We start from the raw sequence: 20,122 nt of genomic DNA on the forward strand, positions 1-20,122 counted from the left end.
AATCAATCTATAAAATATACAGTTATTTTAGCACAAGTAGTTGTTTTCTACGAGTAAAATTTAACATATGTATTCATAATTTCTCCAAGTAAGACTAGAAGTCGTGCCTTATAGAGAAAACGTGTGTTAGGTGAGCTTCCTTCAGGCAAGCACTATAGCGCTGCTGGCCAAGATGGTGAGTTCAAGGTTAATGAATCAATACTATGTATTAAAATAAGGTGTCTTTCAACAGAAACACATACAAAACAAGGTTATGTATTAATCAGTTGATGAAAATGTTCTGACCAGAGGCTCACAGAAACTTAATTCTGTATTTCACCTAGGAGCAATGCTTCAGTATTTATTAATTCAGTGTTCACAGTGACTTTATAAAACATAACTACCACAGGACTTCCCTGGTGGCGCAGTGGTTAAGAATCCGCCTGCCAGTGCAGGGGACACGTGTTCAAGCCCTGGTCCGGGAAGATCCCACATGCCACAGAGCAACTAAGCCCATGTGCCGCAAATACTGAGCCTGCACTCTAGAGCCCGCGAGCCGCAACTACTGAGCCCACGTGCCACAACTACTGAAGTCCTCGTGCCTAGAGCCTGTGCTCTGCAACAAGAGAAGCCACCGCAATGAGAAGCCCATGCACTGCAACAAAGAGTGGCCCCTGCTCACTGCCAACTAGAGAAAGCCTGCCGCAACAACGAAGACCCAACACAGCCAAAAATTAATTCATTAATTTTTAAAAAGCCATAACTACTAAAAATAACAAGAATCCACTGTACATCTAATAAATCCTCAAAACTTTTGTTTCACAATAAAAAAGTACCTTCCAACAGGCAAGTAAAGGGTTTCAATGAACCCTGAAAAGAATATTAGCAAATCATTTCTGCATTTTCACATATTTTGCTTCTATGCAAAAAAGCCTCTGAGAAATAAAACACTGACTACTTTTCTATTTGTGGATTAAAATTATTCTCAAATGTGTAAGATTTAGATGACATTTCATGAACTTCTTATTATGGAAGAATATAATGAACTTGCACATACCTGTTTCCCATATGTAACAATTATTACTACATAGCTATTCTTGTTTTGTCTATGCTGCATGTCCACTTTTCTACCATCCCCACACCCCCTTTTTTTTTTGGCTGTGCCACGCAGCTTATGGGATCTCAGTTCCCCAACTGGGGACTGAACCCAGGCCATGGCAGTGAAAGCCCGGAATCCTAACTAACAGGCCGTCAGGGAACTCCCCCATTTTTTTTTTTAAAGCAAATCCCAAATTAGGTATCGCTTCTTCCATTAAAAAAACTTCCATATCTGTTTCTATAAGTACTCTTTTATAACATAATCACACTTTTAAAATTAACAAGAACTCCTTAATAGCTTTAATATCCAGTTAGTATTCAAATTTCCTGGATTATCTCATAAATATCTTTTTAGAGCTAATATCTTTGAATCAGGATCCAAATAAGATCTAGCCACTGCATCTGACTGGTTTTTACATCTTTATGATTCTTTTAACTTGTAATGCCCTCTTCTTTTTTTTTTTAAGCCAAGGATCTGGTCATTTTCCTGTCTCATTCCTCTACATGCAATGTCCACAAGGTCTTTCAACATCCATATTACATTTCTATTTCTTGTAAACTGCTGATTAGATCTAGAGCCTTGAATAGATTCAGGTTTGACTGGTTGAAGGGGAGGCAAGGATACTTCACAGGTGGGAAGTGTACTTCATACTGTCTCCCCGTTGACGACATTAGGATTCATCACTGGATTCGGATGTTATGAACCTTATCTACCTATTATAAATAACAGTTCTGCATTAACCTAACAGATACAGACATAGATGACATTTCAACAATAATGGCTGACAAAATTAATGCAACCAAAAAGAAAAAAAAGGAAATGCAACTAAAGATTAACATCGTAACATTTGGATAATCTCAAGCACAGGTGAGTAAAACTATTTTTGTCCTGTCTGGTCTTATTCTTTCCCTTGTCATAAACTCTGCTAGTGACACTCAGAGCTGCAAGCAAGCTCACCACTGCACTCAAAGCACAGAGGGAGATTCTTACTCCAGGAATTGAAAACTGCATATTCCATTTATTTTAATATTTCACAATACACAAATACATATCAAGTCACTATTAACAATCGGTTCTAGTTTCTTTTCCTACTGCTTTAAGTTTTCCTTGGATTTTTCTCTCAATTAATAGATGAGATGTTCATATGAAAAACTTATATTTCTAGAGAAAGAAAGGAAACAAATAAAAATCATGATTCAAGGTTCCCAGTCTGTGAAAGATTTCTATCCCAGGTAAGACTTGAGTGGATTTCCAATAAAAAGAGAAAGTTAATTATATTGGAAGTGTTAAGACAAGAAGATAAGAAAACATAAGACTGCAAAAGTGGTGTGTCAGAGACTATTACTGTTCTACCATCATCCCCTGTCCCCTTTTTCCATTCAACTAGCTGGGCACATGGTTACTTCAGGAAAACAGACATATCCCAGACTCCCTAGAAGAGTACCTAACTTCGGATCACTGCCAAGTCAACAACGCTGGCAGGTTCTAGGACTCTTCCTAAAGACATAGACAGAAGATTCCTTTTGGTTCTCTTCTTCCACTCGTCTTACATCCTGGTTCTGGGCCAAGAGATAAAGGGCTACACTCCCTGTAGGCCACAAAGGGCTGTTCTTCACAGCATGGTGAAGATGGGAAAGACTCTGACAGGTACATGTTTTGGGGGAGGAAATCAGGGTATGAGGATGGACAAATGAAGGTTGAGATGCCCATCAGATATCAAAATGTAGGTGTTGAGTAGACTGCTGGATAGTTAAATCTATAATTTGGGGGGGGGATATAGGATTTGATTTTTACTAATACTCTGTGATTTTAAAAATCCACTCATATTCAGACCTAATCTTTTCAAAAATCACACACGCACATTTTTTCAAGGCACACTGGCTATGCTGATTAAGCTACAATTGGTTATATTCCTTAATGTCTGGTTACTAAAAATACCAATGAACACTCAACTGGGGATTTTTAAGAACTAAGAGGAAACCAGAATATATATAAATACCAACCTAGCGTCAAAGTAGAAACGAAGCTCCATGAAATTGCTACACCAAACACATGACAGGTGGCTTGGAGAAGTGCCCCAAAGTAGTTCTGATGAATGAAGGAATCTCTGAGAACCATGTCCCAAAAGCCTTTTCATGGTAGGATAAACTCGGGAAATTCAGGATCAACTTTATGAAACTTTTGCCAACCGGAGAGCCTAGAAGGTAGGTATCCCAGAAATTCCACATGCTCAGACACACCAACAGGGTCCAGGCTACCTAGAAGACTATGGGAGTCAGAGTGGGTTATCACCCCACTGTTTCCTCTAATAAAACCCCAACTTCCTGTTCAAGTATTCTCTCACTTTCATGCACTGAAGTACTGAGAAAGATCAAGTGGCAAATTCTTAATTATAAAAATATACATTAAGACCACTTCAAACTAAAAAGCTTCTACACAGCCACGAAAACTATCAACAAAATGAAAAGGTAACCTACTGAATAGAAGAAAATATTTGCAAATCACATGTCTGATAAGGGGTTAGTACTCAATATACATAAAGAATTCATACAACCCAATAACAGGAAAAAATCTGATTTTAAAATGGGCAAAAGATCTAAATAGACACTTTTCCAAAGAAAACACACAGATCGTCAACGCGTAAATGTAAAGGTGCTCAACATCACTGATCATCAGGGAAATGTACATCAAAACCACAATGAGATATCACCTCACACCTGCTAGGATGGCTATTATCAGAAAGACAAGAAATAACAAGTGTTGGCAAGGATGTGAAGAAAAGGGAACCCTTGTGCACTGCTGGTAGGAATGTAAATTGGTGCAGCCATTATGGAAAACAGTTTACTTTAAAAGTTAAAAACAGAACTACCATATTATCCAGCAATTCCACTTCTGGGTATTTAACCGAAGAAAACAAAAACAGAAACTTGAAAGGAAACATGCACCCCCATGTTCACTGCAGCATTATTTATAATAGCCAAGACATGGAAACAACCTAAGTCTCCACTGATGTATGGATGAAGAAATGTGGTATATATATATATGTATGTATATTATATATATGTATATATATACATACACACACACAGTGGAATATTATTCAACCATAAAAAAGAATGAAATCTTGGGAATTCCCTGGCAGTCCAGTGGTTAGGACTCCGTGCTTTCACTGCCAAGGGTGCACGTTCGATCCCTGGTCAGGGAACTAAGATTCTACGAGCTGCATGGCCAAAAAAAAAACCCAAAAAAACAAAAAAGGAATGAAATCTCGCCATTTGTGACAACATGGATGGACTTTGAGGGCATTATGCTAACTGAAATAAGTCAGACAGAGAAAGACAAACACTGTATGATCTCACTTATATGTGGAATCTTTAAAAAAAACAACAACAACAACAAGCTCATAGCTGCAGAAATCAGATTGACAGTTGAGGGGGAGAGGGACATAAACAGTACAAACTTCCAGTTATAAATAAGTCATTGAGATGCAATGTACAGCATGGTGACTATAGATGATAATACTGTATTGCTTATTTGACAGTTGCTAAGAGAGTAGATCATACAAGTTCTCATTACAAAAAAAAAAATTCTGTAACTATATATGGTGACGGATGTTAACTAGACTTCCTATGGTGATTTCACAATATACACAAATATCGAATCGTTATATTGTAAACCTTAAACTAATATAATATAGTTGACCCCTGAACAACACAGGTCTGAACTGCGAGGATCCACTTACACTTTTCAATACTAAATAATACAGTACTACAAGATCCAAGGTCAGTTGACTGCAGATACAGAGGAACCACATATACAGAGGGCCTACTTTAAACGTTATATGTGGATTTCAATTGCATGGAGGGTCAGCATCCTTAACAACTGTGCTGTTCAAGAGATAATTATGTGTCAATTATACCTCAATGAGGAAAATTTTTAATATATACACACTAATAGATTCTACTATTACTATTAAAGCAATTTTAGCTAACAAAATGGGAAAGAAATATGTGAAATATATAAAAATCAGACTACTATAAAGTTTCCTTGGGAGAAGCTCTTACCTTGGTGCTTCCTCTACCACCTTCTGATTTCTTCGCTGAATTGAGCACTCTCTTTCATTGAGCCACAAAGCATTCCCATGTTTATCACCTAAAACCTGAAAGAGCAATAAATAATACCACTTGAAAAATTATAGAACCATCTCCATAGCATATGTGCCCAATTAACATTTTCTCCATGCAACACCCCTTGGATTTTAATATTCCAACCTCATAAAACATATGTACCTCTCAAATACAGTCTTCTTTTGGTTGACATTAGTGGAGGAAAATTTTATATTTACCACTCCAAAAGTCAACTGAACACTTTTATTAAAGACTTGAGGAAAAAATTCTCATCTTACATTTCCAATACACTGGGTAAAATATCAGAATCAATTGTACCAATTTTGTGAGGGACAATGAGCATCAATAAAGGGAATACATTCTAGATTTCAGTGGCACGTAGGAGAGCCATAAGTATTATTACAAACATCTGTTTGTTAATATTATCATGTCTGTTGATCAGGAAATGCTATTTCACTTACAACCAGTATGTGGTCTGTCACTTATATATGGATATTCTTACTGTGCTTTATTTTTGTTATAAGAAACTGGTAAAAGGTCTGGGGTTAATATATAACATTATACTTTTTCCCATGTGTAATAATGGGAAATAAACTGGAGTTTTAAATTTTAATAAAAATTTTAATAAAAATATATCCCGGGCCTCCCTGGTGGCGCAGTGGTTGAGAGTCCGCCTGCTGATGCAGGGGATACGGGTTCGTGCCCCGGTCTGGGAGGATCCCATATGCCGCGGAGCGGCTGGGCCCGTGAGCCATGGCCGCTGAGCCTGCGCATCCAGAGCCTGTGCTCCGCAACGGGAGAGGCCACAACAGTGAGAGGCCCGCGTACCGCAAAAAAAAAAAAAAAAAAAAATATATCCCAAATACTGAATGGGACATACTTCTACTTAAAAAAAAAAAATCACTGTTTATCTGAAATTCAAATTTAACATATATCTTATTAGCTAAATCTGGAAGCAGTAAAACATGCTCTTTATTAATGTTTTTGCATAGAATATTTGATCAGAAATAGATTAATCTATTTTCATGATTAAGGAGTAGATGCATATTACTGAATGCATATATTTAAGTTCACGGAGGTAAAAGCTCTTCTAGAAGCCAAAAACAAGGCACTAATTTAAGCTCCAAACAGCTATGCCACCTCTCTGGGCAAGTCACTGTTTTCCCATGCATTATAAATAGTAGACAATATCATCTTAATATTTTACATGGCTGCTGAAAACATCAAATCAAAAGAGATCATGGTTTAACAAGTATAATAAACTATAAAATGAACAGTTAATAAATGACTACAAGGTTAATTTTTAGGAATAAAACCTACCTAAACCTCAAGAATGCTTCCAAACAAAGGAAAACATTACAGTAATGAAATGCCAGTAAGTTGGAATTTTACTTCTAAGACTCAAAGGTGACTGCATGAAGTACATCTAGAACTATTTTTAATCGTTAAATTTATTCTACCTCCTTTTTTATTCTAATTGACGTGGAAGTGAAAGTAGACTTAGTCTCCAAGAAATAAAGCCACAATAACCAAGAATTCTTAGAAACATTTTCAACTGTAAAATATTAGATTCAAATATACACAGAATCAAGTTTGTTTTTCCCTGAAGTCTGTGTAACTGTGCCACGCAGCTTGTGGGATCTTAGTTCCCAGACCAGGGATTGAACCCAGGCCAGGGCAGTGAAAGTGCCAAGTCTTAACCACTGGACAACCAGGGAATTCCATTAATCAAATGAAGAGACAAAGTAACCAGAAAACATTATAAATAAAAAGTGCTTGTAAGGGAAGTTAATACTTAAACACATCATGAGTTTTTTAAATTTTTAATATAGCCCTTTACAGATATGCACGTACTGAATATGGAAAGATCTCCCAGATATATTGCTTACTGAAAAAGCTTTATCATAATAAACTGTTCCACATAATGGCAAGCCCTTTAACATCCACGGATCCAGCCCATAAAATGCCATCAGTGCCCTGGTTTAAACCACACAGAGCTGTGCCATTCCTATTGCCAGTACACAGTTTCAGCATGAGAAAGAACACAGTATGTGATAGCTCGTGTGAAAAACAATTGTTGATATACATGTATATAGTTCACAGACCATGGCAGGATATTCAAAAAACAGTAACAGTACCTGCTTCTAGGGATAGAAACCAGGGGACTTGGAGACAAGGGTGAAAGAAGGCTTACTTTTCATTGAATACCCTTTATCATGTGCACAAATTATCTAACATTAATTAATTAAAACTGAAGAAAATAAGTAAAAAACCTTCCAAGTGTAGATCAGATATGGGAAACATCTGTGTTGCCTATTTAAGTTACTGGGAGATATTTTCACCTAAGTTTAAAAATATCGGTTAGGATATACGCCATGGTTAATTAAAATAAACTAAAAGCTTATGTAGAAATACAATGATTTAAAACAATTGAACAAACATTTACTGAGTATTAGTAATGTGAAGGACACTGCCTGGCTGCTAGGGACAACAAATGAATAAGATCCAGCCTCTGTCCTCAAGGACTTCTTGGTGTATGAGGAAAGTCTGATAGCTAAAGATAAAATGGTGTAAGTGGTCTTCAAATGGCACAAATAAGTGCTAGATGGGGAATATAGAAAAGGAGGGAAAATTAATTTTGCCTCTAGGATCTTACAGGAAGGGTAGCCCAAATATCTCCCCTAAATTACAGACTTAAATATCCAACAGTTTACTCAACACCTACATTTTGATATCTAATGGGCATCTCAACCTTCATTGGTCCAACTTCATACCCCGATTTCCTCCCCCAAAACATTTACCTCTCACAGTCTTTCCCTTCTCAGTAACACAGTCCCATTCTTATAATTCGTCAGGCCAAAAGCCTAAAACTATCTTTGATGCCTTATTTTTTTCTTGTACATCACATCCGATCTTTAGAAAATCCGGTCTACCTTCACAAAATATCCAGAATTCAATCACATCTCACCACCTCCACCACACGCTGGCCCAAGGTGCTACCCTCTCCCACTAGAATTATTACAAAACCCTCCAAAGGGATCTCTCAGCTTGAATTTCTGGGTTTCGATTGCTAAGAACCACTGAATACTGTATGCCTCCCTTTTTCTACCTTGTTGAATAGGGGGTATTCATTGCAGTGTCATATCCTTTTCTCATCATTGTATTTTTGATAAGTGAGTGTCACACTATCTTTAAATACAGAGATCTTCACATCACAAAAACTGCTCTTGAGAAACCATACACAAGAAGTCTCATCCATACCTGAACCAAGTCTGAATATGAGATTCTGGTCTTGGAAGGAAGGTAGGTATATTCTGCCTATGGAAGGACATGACCACTGGGGGCCGTAGAAAGGGTTGTGATAACTAGTATCCAAAAACAGCCCTGAATATAACAAACCATGGCATGCACACCCTTGCATAAGCACTTATGGCAATGATTCTAGGCTGGCCAAGTGACTTGCAAAATGCAACAAAAGTGATCCTGTGCCACCTAAACTTTAAAAGGCAGAATGGGGCTTCCCTGGTGGCGCAGTGGTTGAGAGTCCGCCTGCCGATGCAGGGGACACGGGTTCATGCCCCAGTCCGGGAAGATCCCACATGCTGCAGAGCGGCTAGGCCTGTGAGCCATGGCCGCTGAGCCTGCACGTCCGGAGCCTGTGCTCTGCAACGGGAGAGGCCACAACAGTGAGAGGCCCACATACCGCAAAAAAAATAAAATTAAAAAAAATAAAAGGCAGAATGGCTACTTCACATAGCTCTGATACTCAATATAAGAAGTCTGGATATCCTGATAGAAATTCCACATGGAGAAGTCATGTGGAAATGCCCCAAGAATGAATAAAGAGAGAACGAGGGAGGCCGAGCTGTCCCATGTCTTGGCTGACCTCACCTTCAAGTCAATCCTCCAAGGCGCTCATGCTGGATGTTCCAAACTGGTCAAGCCCCAACATGACTACTGCCCCAGTGGACAGACACCTAGTGAGGCAAAAGATGTGCCCAGACAAACCCAGTCAACCCACAGGATTATAAGAAATAGTTAAATGTTGTGTAGTTTTTTTCATTGTGGCAAAATATAGGTAAAATTTAGCATTGTAACCATTTTTAAGTATACAACTCAGTGGCATTAAATAAGTACATTCACATTGTTGTACAACCTTAAATGTTTCAAATCACTGCATTTGGGGATGGTTAATCACTCAGCGATAACCAAAACACAAAAAATAAACAAGTGGATTTAAAAAGGACACTGGATACAAGATTAATACATAAAATTCAACTGTTGCTACATATAAGCAACAATCAATAGGTAAATGAAATTTAGAAAATAACATTTATAATAGTGTCAAAACTTATCAGACATCCAGGAATAAATCTAATGAAAGATAGATAAAACCTCTACACTCAAAACTACAAAAAAATGCTGAGAGAAATTAAAGATATAAATACATGACAAGATATTCTAGTTCATGGCTTAGAAAGCTCAATATTGTTAAGATGTTAATTCTCCCCAGAATAATCTCTAGATTCAATATAATCCAAATCCCATCTGATGTGGGGGGAGGGTGGGAGTGTAGGTAGAAGGTAGAGACAGATTGACAAGACAAAGTCTAAAGGTTACATGGAAACTCAAAGAATCTAAAAAAAGCCAACATTATCTGAAGAAAAGCAATAAATTTAGAGCACTTACAGTACCAAATTTTTACACTTACTACAAAACCAAAATGATTAAGACAGTGACCAAACGTCACTTAATTTACAGCAAATGTACACCACAATAAATGATGCTGGAAAAACTGGGTATGAGAATGTAAGAAAATTTACTTTGACTCCACCTCACATCAAACAAACAAAAAATTCAAAGAGAGTAACAGGCCTAAATACCAAAGCTAAAACAATAAAGCTCCTAACTTGGGTACGCAAATTGGACTTAAACTGGACTTCAACAAAATTGAGAACTTCTATTCCTTGAAAGACATTATTAATAAAGTGAATAGGTAAGTCACAGATGGGGGGAAGATATGCTGTGTGTGTGTGTGTGTGTGTGGTGAAGGACTCATAATCAAAATAGATATAGAACCCTGAAAACTCAATAATTCCAAAAAATCTAATTTGAAAAAGGGGGGCAAGGGTGAGACTTGAGCAGTCGCTTCACAAGATAAGATATCCAATTTTGGTCAATCAACGTATAAAAACATGCTCAGCATCAATATTCATCAGAGAAAGGCAAATTAAAACAGACATACTATTACATGTCCAACAAAATGGCTAAACATTAAAAAACTAAGAACACCAAATGCTGGAAAAGATGGCTGAACTGGAAACATTCATATATCATGGGCAGGGGTATGTATTATTGATAGAACAACCAGAGTATCTATTAGAACTAAACATAACCTGACCATGTAATCCAACAATCCCTCTCCTCAGTATATGCGAAAGTATATATGTTCATAAAAAGACATAGCAGTTTATTCATAATATCAAAAAATGGAAACAACCTAAAGGTTCACCATCAGAAAAATGGATAAATTGCAGGTTACTCAAATAATGGAACACCACAGAGCAATTTTTGAGTGAATGATAATGCACAGCCTCATGAACCTCAGATATGATGCTGTGTGAAAGAAGCCAGCACAAGCAAGTATGTATCATATGATTCCATTTATATGCAGTTTAAGAAGACACAAAAACAATCTATGGTATTAGATGTCAGAACAGCAGTTAAATTTGGTGGCCAAGGAGAAGGACTGACTGGAAATGGTATGAAAGAATCTTTTGATATAACGGAAATGATCCATATACAGATCTGGATGGTGGTTACACAGTTATATATGTATATAAATAAATTTTCACTAAATTGTACACTTAGGTGGACTTCACTGTATATGTGATATTTCAATTTAGAATATCTAAAAACAAAAACTAACAAACAAAACAAAATCTGCTAGCCTCAGAAAGAAATACAGGGCTTCCCTGGTGGCGTAGTGGTTGAGAGTCTGCTTGACGATGCAGGGGACACGGGTTCGTGTCCCGGTCCGGGAAGATCCCGCATGCCGCGGAGCGGCTGGGCCCGTGAGCCATGGCCGCTGAGCTTGTGCGTCTGGAGCCTGTGCTCCACAACAGGAGAGGCCACAACAGTGAGAGGCCCGTGTACCGCAAAAAAAAAAAAAAAAAAAAAAAAAAAAGAAAGAAATACATTACGTTCAATGTTTTAAAAATATAAATTGATTTTATGTTTGCAATTTGTTTTTTCCACTCTGGAAGATTTGAGGATCTACATGAAGATTTCCTAACTACAAATAATATCTATGTAAAGTGATAATTAAACTTAGAAAACACAATGACAAAATCTAAGACTTTGTTTTATTATGCCCCATCAGAAGTCACAAGGGCAGCAAATAACCTTTTATTTAATTTTCTGGAACTCTATCCACACAAAATTAAGAAAAAAGTAATAATACTTTCATTTCAATATGATTTCTAATCTGTTATTTATAGTTTATCAATTTCAATTGTTACATATCGATTCATAGCCACAATGTGTAAAATTAGCACAAGGCATTTCTGACGGGAAAATTTCAGCAGACTTTCCTTTTTCATCTGTGTTTTATTTCAGAAAAAAAAACATTTTATTTTGCTGAAAGCCACACCTCCACAACCACTTTAACAGATGGATTACAATCTTAATCTGAGTAGAAGAAATGATTTATTCATCTCTATCCAATAGCAGAACGCCTGCCACAATAAGCCACACAGACATCTGTGAACTGAAATGAGACAAGAGTCCAGGTCAGGCACTTTTCTTTTAAAAATGCCCCAAAGTGGCCCAGTATCAGAAGGGGACTGAGTGCGCCTATAGGTAGAATATATTCGGCCTGGACGGACATCTTGTGACTACTGCTTTCTGGAGCTGGGCTTCTGTATCATTCCCCATCCAATCAACATTCTGGCACTTTGAGAAAAGGATACCAGACTCCTAAGGGAGGCGATCAACTTATGTACATTCTCTATTTCATACTTATTTGAACATACCGGAACTTTCACAATCATTCTAAATGTAAGAAAGGATGTGTTTCTAATAGGAGTAAGCAATATTATTTTAAAGTTATAATAATTCAAAAGATATCTTAAAATGTACCAACCTGGACTTCTATATGACGAGGGTTATCAATAAATTTTTCTATTAGTAGCCTATCATCACCAAAACTAGAAGCAGCTTCTTGAGATGAAAATCTAAAACCATCCCTGTAAAGAAAAACAGAACAGTCAAATGAACACAAAACAAATACAGTCCTCGATATAAAAGAAAACTAATTAAAGGTTTATTTGTGCTTACTTCTGAACAAAGCAGAGAAAAATTCACTTAATATACCAATAACTCAATTAATTTTGGTTGAACAACTCTTCTACTCACTAGCTCTGTGACTCCGGGTGAATGCTTTAATTTCCCTGATCCTAGATTTTTATAGAAACAGGAATACCAATACTTATTTCACCAACTGTTAAAAATGAGGTATTTGTAATAAACCATACAAACATATAAAATGTCATTTCTTTGACCTTACTATACCTTAATTCCACTAATAAAAATATATAAAAATGCATATACATTTGGCTCAAAAGTCAGAAGATGCACACAAAAAAGTAAAGGACCTAGACAACTGCACAAATGGGGCAAAGCCACAGCAGATATACTCAGTAAGAATACAAAAGGAGGGTCCTCAAGAAGACTCCCTGATATTTTAAATACACAACTTTAAAAGCAATGACCTCCCACACATCCATACAGATCATTATAATTTTATCTCTTTAAAACTGTTCAAAAATTTTAAAAGTTCGATTTTTTAAAATAAAAATATGAATTTAATTATTGCTTTATATATTTTATTTCCAAACTATAACTTAAACATTATCATTATTAAAATATGCTTACTAAAGTCATACACTTTGAAATTTCACTCCGTCTATTAAAAACTCAAACTTGCTTACCTAACACTAACTAGAATATGTTATATTCCATTCATTGATATACTCAAGAGTATAAAATTTAATTCCTTTTATATGTAATTAGTAGTTTCTTAATCTTCAGATCAAATACCTGTATATAATGTCCAACATTAAAATTCTTTTAATCCTTTCATTTGCAAACACTCCATCTGGCAATATTCGAAATAACTATCTCATTTGTTTGTGTGCTTGGAAAATACAACATTGCAAGTAAACACAGACTAGAAGGATAAATTTGAAAACATATGGCAAACATTTCTATTTCTCAGCATTCTCAGAGAAAAGGTATCACGTTTTCTTAGTCCTCCATTACTCCCTTGATTTTAGGGAATGGAGTTTAGATCTCAGGAGACTGCAAACCTCGAAGAAACGGAAGCACAATGAATCACTGTTTTCAATACCATATAACTAACTTTTTATTAGATGGGATACAATGACTCACAAGGAAAAAACAGAGTACTTTACAGTTTCTCTCTGCTCTAATGATTTTAAAGTTTTCATTTTGCATTTAAATCAAAAATACCAAAAATTTAAAAACTCAAAGTCACCCAAATAAATTATCAGGTTTGAAAGCATTAGCAACATGTTTTCAGTAATACATTCATTCAATAAATGCTTACTACTCATGAAACTATGTGCCTGGTACATATATATATGTGATGGAAATACAAAATTAAAACAGAAACTGCCCTCACAACACCTAAAGTTTAGTGGGGTTACTCCAAAATGTAGACGTGATCAATTTTCCATGTGTGCCATAACATTTCATTTAAATTGGCATAAGGCAGCAATCCCACTACTGGGCATATACCCTGAGAAAACCATAATTCAAAAAGAGTCATGTACCACAATGTTCACTGCAGCTCTATTTACAATAGCCAGGACATGGAAGCAACCTAAGTGTCCATTGACAGATGAATGGATAAAGACATGGCACATATATATACAATGGAATATTACTCAGCCATAAAAAGAAACAAAAAAAACAAATACCACATGCTAACACATATACATGGAATCTAAAAAAAAAAAAATGGTTCTGAAGAACCTAGGGGTAGGACAGGAATAAAGATGCAGATGTAGAGAATGGACCTGAGGACACGGGGAGGGGGAAGGGTAAACTGGGATGAAATGAGAGAGTGGCATGGACATATATATACTACCAAATGTAAAATCGATAGCTAGTGGGAAGCAGCTGCATGGCACAGGGAGATCAGCTCGGTGCTTTGTGTCCACCTAGAGGGATGGGATAGGGAGGGTGGGAGGGATACCCAAGAGGGAGGAGATATGGGGATATGTGTATAGCTGATTCACTTTGTTATACAGCAGAAACTAACACACCATTGTAAAGCAATTATACTCCAAAAAAGATGTTAAATAAATAAATAGGGATAAGGAAAAGAAAGCCAGAGATTATTATGAAAATATCTGAGTCTACTTTCAACAACCTCCATGACTCTTACCCTAATTTATTATACAATACAACAAACACTATACTTTTTAAAATCTTTCAGACGTTCTAAAGATTCTAAGATAAGGATAGATGCGACTTCCCTGAAGATGTTACAAGAGGGACACACTCCTTAAGATAAAAGAATAAAGCAAAATTATAAAGCAGAAACTAACACACCATTGTAAAGCAATTATACTCCAATAACTATGTTTAAAAAAAAAAAGAATAAAGCAATTAATGGCTACTAAGTTTTCCATCTGAAGAATGTTAAAAATTTTTGTGGATTATGCACAAAAATGTCTTCCTCGAGGGAGGAAAGAGTAAATGCAGTGCAGCACGATATTAACAGTTGGTGACACCAGAAGACAAATATATGGGTGCTTTCTGGACTGTTCTCTCAATTTTCCCAAAGTTTTGATTTTTCCAAATTAACAGAGGATACAGAGCAAATTTTTAAAATGAGGGTCCTGTATCATTATATCAAATAATGTTATACTTTTGTTAATTTCAACAAAGTTTTAGAGATGGCTTATTTATCTAGTTGAAAAGAGTAATTTTAGGTAGAAAATTGTTTATGTATGTATTTTTACTAATTATATGAAAATATTTTGAAACAATGTGACATTTACTGACCAAGAAAGGGTTAACTTATTGACCAAAGATGCCCAATATATGAATAGATACAGAGATTTCCAAAAACACTGAATTCTAAATTAAAATCCATTGGTTAAAAGCAGCATAGCACATCTCATTGCCAAGAAACTGAAGAGTAATCCTACCATAAAAGAATATGTTACTATGAGTAGCCCTGGAGAAATGACTGGTAAGAAATATGAGATCCTAAGAACAATAAGGAAACATAAGTGCTAAGGCTTTCAGTGAAATGGCTATATAAATGCCATATAAAAGGGGAAAACACTGATAAAAAAATTAGAGTTCACAAAATACACATCTCTTATAAACCCATTAAGTTGTGTTTAACATCTTTATTACCTCATTCTTTACTACAAATAGACTGTGGCAGATTGTCTTTTCCAAACATGGCACAACAGCATCTCCCATTCCATATGCTCTTCTAAGAAACTTGCCACTCCTTCACAAGGAAGTGAAGTCTAATGCCCCTCCCCTTGAATTCAGGTAGAACTTGTGCTCACTGGTAATCAACAAAATATGGTGAAGGCAAGCTGTGTGACTTACGAGACTGGATCATGAAAAGTGATACAGCTTCCACTTGGATTTGAAACAAATACTCTTGGACCCCTGGGTCACTATGTAAGAAGTCTAAAGTCACCATCCTGTGAGGAAGCCCAACCTCTCCTAGTGGAGACGTCCACTAACTCACAGGGCTTACAAATAAAGCACAAGAGATAGCTTCAACGCCTGAACTTCAAAAGTCAGATAAGACGAATTATGTGGTAAAAATGGGGCTAAGGGCTTCCCTGGTGGCGCAGTGGTTGAGAGTCCGCCTGCCAATGCAGGGGACACGGGCTCGTGCCCCGGTCTGGGAGGATCCCACATGCCGCGGAGCGGCTGGGCCCGTGAGCCATGGCCGCTGAGCCTGCGCGTCCGGAGCCTGTGCTCCGCAACGGGAGAGGCCACAACAGTGAGAGGCCCGCGTACCGCAAAAAAAAAAAAAATGGCGCTAAGTATGCCTCCTACCCTTATGCCTGCTTCCACCCACACACAACAACCAGCCAGTCCAACTTCAAACGTTTCACATAGTTAACCAACGCTCTGCAAGTCTCCACTATCAAAAGGAACCACGCCAGGCAAAGAGCTCCAGAGAGAGGCTAAGAAGCAGACCATTCTTCAATTAAGCATCTCAATTCTGAAGATAAACACCCTCACCCTGACCTTAACTTCTCGGCATTTCCCAAGAAATTTTCAAGTGAATTAGTGTTGCAGCATATCCATTTAATTCTTATAAATCAACACTAAGGCCAAAGAGAGAATAAGAGCAAAAAAATAAGATAACTTAAACAGGGCCTGCAAGTCATCCTCAAGTACTCAAACTCTATATCCAATCTCTCAGAAAATCCTGTTGCCTCTACTTTCAGAATTAAACTCTTTCTTACCACTTCCACCATTACACTGGTGAAAGCCACCACCACCATTATTTTGCGTGGATTATTTCAACAGCCTCCCAACTGGTTTCCCTGATTCCAGAGTTCATGATTCTGCCCCCTGTTAAGTCTATTGCCAAGAGAGCAACCAGTGATCCTTTGAAAACTTAAGTCACAATATCGTGACAATTGGTAAATCTGGATGATGCGTATATAGAAGTTCGTTGTATTCTTCTACATCTTTGCACATTTGAAAATTTTTATAATTCAAAACATGTAAATAATGTTAGGAGTTTGTTGAAGTTCCATGATTGTGACTTCTCTACTCAAATCCTCCAGTAGCCCCCCATCTCACTAAGAATGGCCTACGAGGTCCTAGACAATCGGCTCCCCATTTCCTTCTACTCCTCCCCCTGCCCCCACCAGCTGGCCAGCCCTGGATCTCTCGAGACACACTACTGCGTCACTGCCTCCACACTTGCTCTTCCCTCGCCTGAATCCTAATCCCCACACTCTTCCCTCCTTGCTCAAATGTGCCTTCTCAGTGAGGACAGCCCTGACAATCCTGCTTAGAATGGGAATTCCCTCCAACACTCCCCATGTCTCTTCCTTTCCTCCTTTACTTTTCTTATATTGCTTATCACCTTCCACAATAGGATGTGATTTACTTTCATCTTGTTCATTGTTTGTCTCTTCCTACCAGAATGGGTTTCTGAACCTTGTTTATGTCGTGGATGCCTTTGGCAGTATCATGCAGCATAGGAACTTCTTGTCAAAATAAGGTTCAAAGTGATTTAAAATGTAGAAAAGAATATGCATAGGATTGCATAAGAAACAAATTATACTGAAATACAGGTATCAAAATATTTTTTAAAAACAAATTTGGGGTACCATGCACTTGGTTCTTTATTCGTTAATAAGCTCCAACAACAAGTCTCACAATCACTGCAACTTAGAGATACCTGCAACAATGTAATGTGATAATATAAGGGATCTCTTAAAGGGTGAAAAGTCCCACAGATACTACTCCTATTGTAGCTTGTCTATATTGGAGGAAACACTAAATTCCAGTTAGAGGCTAGTGAAAGAAATATGTACTTTTTTTCCTTATCCAGGTGCACAAACGTCCCTGAACTTTACGGGTCTGTGAATTCAAAGGTTCAGAACTCCTGATCCAGTTATGTACTGCGTATAGAGGAATAGAGAGAGAGAACTGCATAGAGGAGTGGATTATTTTGTCTGTTTCTGTTCGTTGCTGTATTCCTGGAACCTTCCTAAAACACTGCCCGTCACACAGGAGGCTCTCAGTATCAAATATCTCAATAACAAATATCACCAATCCATGCAATGAGTTTATTTATGCTGGTAAGTGTAAGATGGGAGAGGAGAATCTGACGTTACCTCAGTCAGTATCTGGTATCAGTGCCACACTGAACGTGAGACTGGGGCTGAAAGGTCTGTATTGGGCACATATTATCACCCCACCTCTAACACACAACCAAAGAAACAATGGTGTCCTGAGACAACTGTCTTCTAGAGTTAAAACTATCTGTACAAGTCTGCAGTGTGGTGTCTTCCCCTCAGATTTTAAAGGGTAATATATTGCCTCTAGGAGATTTTTACCTTGTATGTTCACTTTAGAACCTAATTTCTGAATTAGATTTGTATTGAATGACTTTCACACCAACTACTCCAGATTTCTCTCTTTCAGAGATTTCAGGGAATAGGAAGAAAGGGAAAAGAAAGGGAGAAAACAGAACTAACCATTTGGACGATCAAATTACTTTTGGGTAGAGAAAGGGCAGGAAAGGCAACATTAACAATAATAATTCAGTGATTTTTTAAATTCCCCTCCTTCAAAAAATGACATAAATCTCTCTTGCTGCCAAACCTTGAAGTATGTAATACAAATCTGAATAGAGTCCCTTGAAACCTGCTTGTACTAGGCAGTTGTTCAAAAAAATTATTTTCTAATCCCCATGATGTTATCAATACATTAGGTTTTCAAATTTTTGTTTTAAAAGTTTTTTTTAATTTCTGAAACTACTACTAAGAAAGTGTTCTAAATTCATAACAGAGTGCACTGCATATAAAGGACATACAATAATTTCAAATTCAAAAGGAAATATATTTCACACTATAAAGTTATAATAGTAGTTCACTGTTTTTATAGACAAGCAAAGGGAAGCAAATGTATACTAATACATAAACAGATAAAATTATGACTGCTTTCAAATATATATGGCTCAAATCTTTGATCACATTCAGAATTACATAGCCAAACGTTAGTAATTTTTGCCTAGAAGACAAAATCATGACTATAATTTTTAAAAATACACTGTAAAAAAGAGATAATCCTTTATTAATGTTTAAGAAAGTAAAAACCTTTCGATAATAGGATAATCATCATCAAAATATAAATAAGAAAATTTTCTGCATAATTTCAATTTTTCCCATCTAGAAGAGTAAAAATTAGATGATTATTATAACTATTCCATTATGCTTCTGGTATCTGTTTACTTGTCAGTTTAATAAAACTCTAGTAACTGCAATTTTCATCAAAAGTATATTTTGGACAGAATCTCACCTGGTCTCTTCATCATCCCAAGCGATTCGCATGCCTTTCCCACCACCACCTGCTGAGGCCTTGATCATAACAGGGTAGCCTAACAGCAGGGAAGAATTAGACAGAAGTTCAGACTTTGATCATTTGGATGCATGAACATGACAACTGACCACATGTTCGATAACACAGAAGACAATAACTAATTTATTTTAAAGTCCCTTTCTTTAGAGTCAGGAAAATAATATCAGTGTAATGATCTTACATATATTTTTTAAATGAATGTGATCATTTTAAAAGAAAAAGACTATTTGTATCAATAAATATAACATTTTCCCCAATAATGAAATAAAAAGCTAAGAAAACGTAATTTGACAGTGGATTCCAAAAATGGAAATAGATACAGTATTAATTAACCAAGGATATAAGAAACAACTTTTATAGCATTAAGGAAACACACACGCGTGTGCACACACACCCACCCACACGTACACACACATTCTTTTGATTCCCCAAAACTGCTGTTTGCATACATAACAAATTAAATTCCCTTTTTTCCAAAAGTAATGGTTTACAGGTACTTGAGGTATTTTCATCTGAAAAATCACAGGGAACCCCTGCAGCTTTTATCTGCAAGAACTGACATGATGGCTTTGGGAAACATCAAGCCATGGCTGGTACATTATGCCTGGAGCAGAAGATGCAGAGCTCGCTGGTATCAGTGGAGAAGCTACGGCACTACTGCACTCAGTCAACAGGCCATGACATATCTAGACTTAGGGAATATTGTGAAAATACAAAGTCAGGCCCAAAACAAAGGACATTTCCA

General features: G+C 36.8%; 1 protein-coding gene across 9 annotated transcripts in view; it reads right to left on the minus strand.

The window, feature by feature from the left end:
- The window catches only part of PCCA (propionyl-CoA carboxylase subunit alpha), a gene marked incomplete at its 5' end in the record, with an annotated part of 354,285 nt that overhangs the window by 213,863 nt on the left and 120,300 nt on the right, over nucleotides 1–20,122 (minus strand). For all 9 annotated transcript variants that reach the window (XM_079721934.1, XM_079721935.1, XM_079721931.1 and 6 more), the window contains 3 exons: nucleotides 5,143–5,237; nucleotides 12,350–12,452; nucleotides 19,318–19,396. In XM_079721934.1, the coding sequence (XP_079578060.1) occupies nucleotides 5,143–5,237; nucleotides 12,350–12,452; nucleotides 19,318–19,396 (277 nt within the window). The remainder of the gene's footprint in view (nucleotides 1–5,142; nucleotides 5,238–12,349; nucleotides 12,453–19,317; nucleotides 19,397–20,122) is intronic.

Source organism: Hyperoodon ampullatus (assembly GCF_949752795.1).
Source record: "Hyperoodon ampullatus genome assembly, chromosome: 16".
Lineage (NCBI taxonomy): Eukaryota > Metazoa > Chordata > Mammalia > Artiodactyla > Ziphiidae > Hyperoodon > Hyperoodon ampullatus.